The sequence below is a fragment of the Gossypium raimondii genome, chromosome 4, assembly GCF_025698545.1.
Source record: "Gossypium raimondii isolate GPD5lz chromosome 4, ASM2569854v1, whole genome shotgun sequence".
Lineage (NCBI taxonomy): Eukaryota > Viridiplantae > Streptophyta > Magnoliopsida > Malvales > Malvaceae > Gossypium > Gossypium raimondii.
This window is the reverse complement of record NC_068568.1, coordinates 40,313,458-40,320,917: the sequence shown is the minus strand read 5'-3', so window position 1 is coordinate 40,320,917 and position 7,460 is coordinate 40,313,458. Positions and strand designations below refer to the sequence as shown.

At 30.0% G+C, this 7,460-nt stretch overlaps 1 protein-coding gene across 1 annotated transcript; it reads left to right on the top strand.

Moving 5' to 3' along the window:
- Window positions 1–5,582: 5,582 nt before the first annotated feature.
- Window positions 5,583–6,103, top strand: LOC105779272 (actin-depolymerizing factor 2). Its single transcript, XM_052629926.1, has 2 exons — window positions 5,583–5,862; window positions 5,953–6,103. The coding sequence occupies exons 1-2, from the start codon at window positions 5,615–5,617 to the stop codon at window positions 6,101–6,103; spliced, it is 399 nt and encodes a 132-aa protein (XP_052485886.1). The 5' UTR covers window positions 5,583–5,614.
- Window positions 6,104–7,460: the final 1,357 nt, after the last annotated feature.

Genomic DNA, 7,460 nt, shown 5'->3' with positions numbered 1-7,460 from the left:
GGTGCTTTTAAAAAGTGTTTTGAAAAAATAATTTTAAGACTTGAGTATTTAGTATTACTCTAAAAAAATATTTTTGAGAAATAAAATATTTATTTTAGACATTATATTATCAAGTAATAAATATGTATTTAAATAATGTTTAAATTAATTAATATTATTATATTTTAGTAAGAATATAAAAATAATATATTATAACTTGTTGTTAATATTTTAATATATGAAATATAAATTTTAAATATTTTAAGAAATAAATACTAATTATTTATAAAATTTAATTAGAATATATAAACTATATTTTAAATAATTAAATGTAACCATTTGTAATTAGATATTAAGAAATTTGTATTATTTTAAAAATAATTTTTATTTTAATTAATAATTTTAACACATTTGTAATTAAACACCAAGAAAAAAAATACCATGTTTTTAAGGGTAAAAGTAATTAAGCACCAAATGTGCTTTTGGTGGAGGAAAAGTTAAAATTTTAGTTTATCCTTTTCAAAAGTATTTTTTTAAAGAGTTTTTAAAAAGCTAAAAATTTCAACTAAAAGCAGCTTTTTAGTACAACTTTTTTTAAAAAAAAACTTTTCAAGCTAAAAGTGTTTTTTTTAAGCAATACTAAACAAGGCTTAAGAAGCACTTTTGAGATAAAAAAAAACTTTTTGGCCAAAATTTTTAGTTTGAAAAGCACTTTTTCTCTAAAAAAAGTATATTATTTAACAATGGTTTTATCTCAAAAATATTTCTTAAAAGTAATGTTAAATTGACACCTCGTGCAAGAATCTTACCTTCTATAGCAGCAATAGTCTCTAACGGTATTACCTCCTTATTTATCTTCCTTAACTACCAACCAAGATCTCAATGGAGATTTTGAAGATTTGCCAATATCTATAATTACCTCTTTGCCCCTGACAATTTCCTTTTTTGATATCTTTGGCTCCCTCCGTAACCTACATCCAATAGCCAAAGGACAAGTTTTCCGGAGATGGCTCTGCACTTGTAGAGACTCTTTCACCACCTTCTTCATCTGGGGAAGACTCTTTATCCACTGATGAATTATTAGATCATCCATCATTGAGATATCTATAAAAACACAAATCACTAATAAACTCTCATATTCCAAATTGGAAAACACCATGCATGAGATTAGTGGTTTATTTTTATTTGAATAAAATCTAAAAGATTGTCAATTAATTCTTTTATGGCACATACTTAATGATTTATGTTATTTAATTAATAATATCATTTCATACCTTTTAGAGAATATATTTATTTCATACAACAATATTTAGTTTTAATGTAGATTCACAACTAAGTGACTGAAAATAAAATTTATATAACAAATATATTTACAAAATAAATGAGGTTTTGGTTGAAATGGTATTTACAATTATTAAAATTTATAATGTTTTAAATTTTCAAATCTCAATGTGTAATTTTTTTATTTTGGGATAATTTCATATTTGGTACTTATACTTTAATAGAATATCCAATGTGTAACCTATATTTTAAAAATGTCTAATGTGACACTGGAACTATCAATTTGTGTGTTATTTGATACATGTACTTATACTTTGAAATTGTCTAATGTGGTATATGAACCAATAAATCAATGGAGTTAATACCTTTAGTAAATGCTAAACCAAAGAATGAAAATTTGATTAAATGCTAAAGTTACATATTTTATGTAATTAAATTGGTTAATTTATGAGAGTGCACCACTAATTTTTCCATGTTTTTGTTGAATTTTGTGCAGGGGTGCAATTTGGGGCTAAATAGAAGAAAAAGAAAACAATTAGGCTAGATTGAAGAAAGGAGCAAAGAAGGAGGGCCAAAGCAGAATTTTTCCAAGATTAATTAGCTGAAATTTTTGTTGACTTAGTGGGAGATTATGTAGGGATTTTTAATATTTTATTCCTTGATTTTCTATACTAGTTGGCTCTTAATTTAGCAAAGCCACTAGTATAAATAGTGGACTACTTTTGTTCATTTTTATCATCAAGTCTTGAATCAAGTCATTAATCAAGTTTTTAATTACCAAGTTTTTTTATTAAACTCATTTTCAGCTTTAGGCCGAAATTAGCCTCGTTAAAACCCGTGAGTTACAAACCCGAGCAATTTAACTCCTAAAATTCCAGTACTTATTACTTCTCCGGATTAAGAGTATGATTTTGTCAACTCACAAAGTCAGATCAACATTAAGTCAAAAAAGACGTCGTTTGATTTAGTGTGGTTAGACGTACAGTTGGAATTCTGAAAGGAACGTTTCTAATCGGTTTTCTGTGAACACAATGGCGTGCCAAGTGGAGATTGTTGTTTGGTTCCGTCAAGGGAAGTAGTAACCGGATTTAAATGTCCCACGCTGTTGAGGGTATTGGTTCGAGCTAGGCTCTTCTAGAACGCAAAGTTGCCGGAGTTCTAAATCACGAACGTTTCGTGGTTATTCGATCGGTAAGGGTTAGTTATTGGACGTTCCATAACTAATTTACACAAGGAAGAGTTGGTGTCCGAGGCGTCCTTGGTAACTATAACTAGCTTATTGGAAAAGAGGAGTTCATCTAATTTCGAGGATCGGTTCAAAGACGAGGAAAATTCGTGCCTAAAACTGAGCTTATTCTAATTAATTTTTCTTCATATTTATTTAACTGTTTTTATTATTATGTTTTCAACTTTTACTTTTTACGTTATTTTTCTGTTTATTTCAAGTCTTCAAATTTCATCCCCCCGAACTTCTTGGGCACGACAACTGCCCCGACATAAATCTGGCCAAGAGAGTAACAATTTACAGTAAACCCAGTCTCTGAGGGATCAACCCTACTCCCTATACTGCATAATTTACAATTTAAGGCGTAGGTTTATATTGGTGGATTTGACACCCATCAAAATTCAACACCTGATTTTTTTTCTTCAAATTATCAATTTCACGTGGATAATACAACACTATGTGAAAAGGTAAATAAAACAAAAATTGAAATAGAACTAAATTAAATTAAATAACAAATAGCCAAACCTAAACAACATAAGTTTAACTTAAAAACATACAATTTTTAACTCAAAATTTCTTTGATTTTTAAAGCCTTAATTTTTCCAAATTTTTTAAATTTATACAAGCCAAAATTTCTCAAAATTTACCTTTCTTGCTTGACTTTTTAAGCTTGAATGGGAGGTTGAATAACTTGATTTCAACTAGCATTTCCTTTCTTTCTTTCTTTTTTATCTTTTCACATAATATTATATATTTCATGTGGAATTGATGATTTGGAAAAAAATCCATGTGTCAAACTTTCTTTGGTTAGTTTAGCATTTACTATAAGTGTTAATTCTAGGTGTCATAATAATACATGATTGATAGTTCAAGTACCACATTGGACATTTTACGAAAGTATGTATCAAATGATACACAAATTGATAATTCAAGTACCACATTTAACATTTTTAAAGTATAAATACTACATTGGATATTTTATGAAAGTACAAGTACCAAATAATAAACAAATTCATAGTTTATGTGTCACATTTAACATTTTCCAAGTACATATATTACATTAAATATTTTATAACAGTACATGTACCAAATGTTACATTATCCCTTTTATTTTTTATTTTTTTGAAACAATGGCTGGACATCTTTATTGAAGCAATACGGTAATGTTTTACAAACGAAAATAAAAATTATAAAAGAAATACAAACCCTAGGACTTGAAAAGAAAACATCAAAAGGAAAACATAGATTCCAGCTGCACTAAAGCTTTCCTTGTCTAAAAATTAGAATACTAAGAAACTAAAAAGCTCCCAAATTCACCTCTGTCCACATCTATTGTTAGTTGTAGACTATGGCAGAAGCATCTGACAATAAACAAGTAGATGGTAAGTACCCTATTCGTTGAGATCCATTCCAATCCTCCGTCTTCCGCCACCATCACCCTCAGGCCTGACCTATTCACCACATCACCTCCGTCAACACTTTTTCGCCGTTTGTCTTCTTCAAGAAGATCACGAAAGGGCCTCCTCTATTGACTAGCATCTTGTCAAAGGGGATATCTATACGCATCAATCAGTTGTCTCGTGCAAACCAACATTTTTACATTGATACGTATAAAGCTCTTTTGATACCACACGTCTCCTGTAATAAATGAATGATGAGAGACCCAAGCTTCGGCAAGATCCACCACCATCTGTTCACCCCTAATCTGCCATTGTTCTTCTCCAAGATGATAGCATCTAATTCGTGTCCATTCCTCGATCCAGTAGCAACATCCTCACGATTTGAAGTCCACCTGACCCACCACGACGCTTAACGACAAGGCTTCTCCTGTAACTTATCCCCCCTATCGTCCAACGCTGCCTCTCGCCAGCTTTTCTCTGTCTGTCTTTTTTCACCACAGTTTCTCCTTCCCTTTCTCTCCTCTGTGAAGAAGCCTTAGATTTTCTCGGCCTATCTCGCTCCTTCCTTCACTTTCTCTGGAAAAATGGTAGTCACTCTTCTCCTGAACTCCTTTTTTACTTCACTATTTTTGAATTATTCAATCTTTTTCTTTCAATTTCTTTTGATATTTTTTAAATGATTTTCGATCTTACTAATTAGGTAAATTTTCATGAAATTAGATTCAATACTACTCCAATAAAGAGTTCTATTACGTCTTGTTTAGTTCACATGATCTATTTTCAATGTTTGATTCGATCTTCAGACTAACCGTTTGACCGGTTCGTGTTTTATTTTTAAGCATTGAAATTTTTTTTCTTTTAATCTCTTATTGCGGTTTGATCATTTCGCATTTTCTATTTACTTTATACTTAAATTTTGCCCTATTCATATTTAAGTATATATGATAAAACTTAGAAAGATTGAGTATACTCATGTCTAACACATTCTGTATTCGACTCTTACCTTCAAGTCCAGGTAATATTTATAAGGTTTGTTAAGCTAATGGGAAAATACATTTTGCTTATACTTCTGAACGATGTGATTCACTCTATTAAACGGACAAGATTACATTTTCATGCCAAAATATGATTTACATGTGTTACTTAGGATGCAATTGTCAAAGTATATTAAGTTGTTTCTAAGTTTCCTTTTTCATAGGAGAGTCTTTGGAGAGCCATATTCCATCTTTACCTAAGTATGTGTTCGATACGGGTGTCAAATGGTATTCTTTCATGAAAAATGAAGAGTCTGAGAAATATAGTTTTACATTCATTAAGGCTTAACTATAAAATTGGCCCTCAAACTAGACCACTTTTCCCACTTTTTTTCCTTAAATGTTAATTTCGTTTCATTTTGCCCAAAAAGTAGACATCCAGTAAGAGTGTGCCATGTGGCATGTTCTTATTGGTTGATATTGTGTTTTTGGGTAGAATGAGACTAAATTGATAATTTAGGTATCACTTTTTGCGAAAAAATTAAGCACCCAAGTAGAAAAAGAGATATAGTTTGATGGTAAATTTTGCTTTTAAGTCTTCCGTTAATTATGATATGTAAAAATTGTCACTGGCTCATTCTTAGTGATTTGGAAGCTCTTTTATCATATTCGATCTTTGAGTAGTTTTCTGGCTAACTTTTAGTTGATTTATAGAGATCTTTGTGCATGTTTTGCAGGCAAATGCAGCTTCAGGAATGGTCGTACATGATGATTGCGAGCTGAAGTTCTTAGAATTGAAGGCTAAACGGACTTATCACTTCATAGTTTTCAAGATTGAGGAAAAGCATAAGCAAGTTATTGTGGAAAAGCTCGGCGAACCTACTGATAGATATGAGGCTTTCACCTCTAGCCTTCCGGCTGATGAGTGTCGATATGCAGTCTACGACTTTGATTTTGTGACTGATGAGAACTGCCAGAAAAGCAGAATTATCTTCATTGCCTGGTAACATGAAGTGTGAATGGAATTGTAATATTTGTCACCTGTTCCGGTCATCAATCTCACTTGCGCATCTATTTGTTTTATGTAATGAAGGTCTCCAGACACATCGAAAGTAAGAAGCAAGATGGTTTATGCAAGCTCGAAGGACCGGTTCAAAAGGGAGTTGAACGGCATCCAGGTAGAATTGCAAGCTACTGATCCGACCGAGATGGGTCTTGATGTCATAAGGAGCCGTGCCACTTAAAAATGTAATATGTATAGCAATTTGGAACTTGCTTTGATATTTGATTATAGTCTTGTGTTATGTGGGGTCAGTGTTGTCGTTGAATACCTTCGTTCGATGTATTTATGCTAACGTAAAGTTAGTTAACTTTATTTGATTTTACAATCTTGAATAATACTTTGACAACTTGACCATAAGATTTAACAATATGATATTTTTTAGTCACTATTTAGCTTTTAAATTATTTTTTCACTTTGGTATTTATTTTTCTTTTATTTTTAAATTATTCTTTCACTGTAATTTTTAATCCAAAAGTTAATGTTATTTTTCATGTCATCAATGATGAAATTCTTGACTATGGCTGTCTGTTGAGTAAATGTTGATTGGTGGTGATGTTGACTGCATCCGTCCCTTGCCTAAATTGATCGGTGAATTTTCAAATTTTTTTGATGAATTACAAGTTAAAATTCGAACAACAAATATGACTAGCGCGACTCAAATTCAGGTCACACTTGAGGCGGTGAATAATTTATTTTTTTTATTTTTATTTATAAAGCAAGGTACATCCGTATTTTAGAAGAAAAAATAGTTTCGAATGAATTATCATTTTAACAAGTGGCATTGTTATTTGATTTGACACAAGCTTTTATTTATAATCACTCAACCATGAAATCGAAATAAAAGCATGATTAAATGTACATTATCTTAAATATTGCAAAAATAAAAGTACAATTGTTTTAAAACTCAAATGGCTTTAGTTGAATTATTCTTAGCCATTATATTTTTGAATTTCAAATTTCAATCTTAATGCAAACGACAATTGTAAAATTTATTAACTGATTTTTGTGAGTAATATATAAAAATAATAAGTTGACATAACATTACACATTCAAAAATATGTTTGACGATCAAATTTTGAAAATAACATAATTTCATTTAATGAATTTAATAGTTACCATTTGGTTAAGACTAAAGTTTTCAAATTATAAAAGTACAGAGATGAAAATGACCAAATTAAAGTACATGTGCTAAATTCACAACTTATGCAAAGTATAGAGTCTAATAGCACAATTTAGCCTAAAATTTATGACTCAACCAAACTTTAAATTTAGAAAATTCTATATAAAATTCTTCAAAATAAAATCTAAAATATTTTTTTAAGATTTAACATATATGAAAAATAAAAAATTATAATTCAATGGAATCCAATAATGATTAAGAAATAGAATAAACCGCAAAAATTAGATAATTACATGCTTCCTTCTTTAGTGTTTGGCTCTCATTTCTTTTGTGTTTTCCTTGCTTTTTTAACATTATAAGACAATGGTCAAATTTTAGTTTTGATCCTATATTGTGCTAAAACTTGAGATTTAATCTA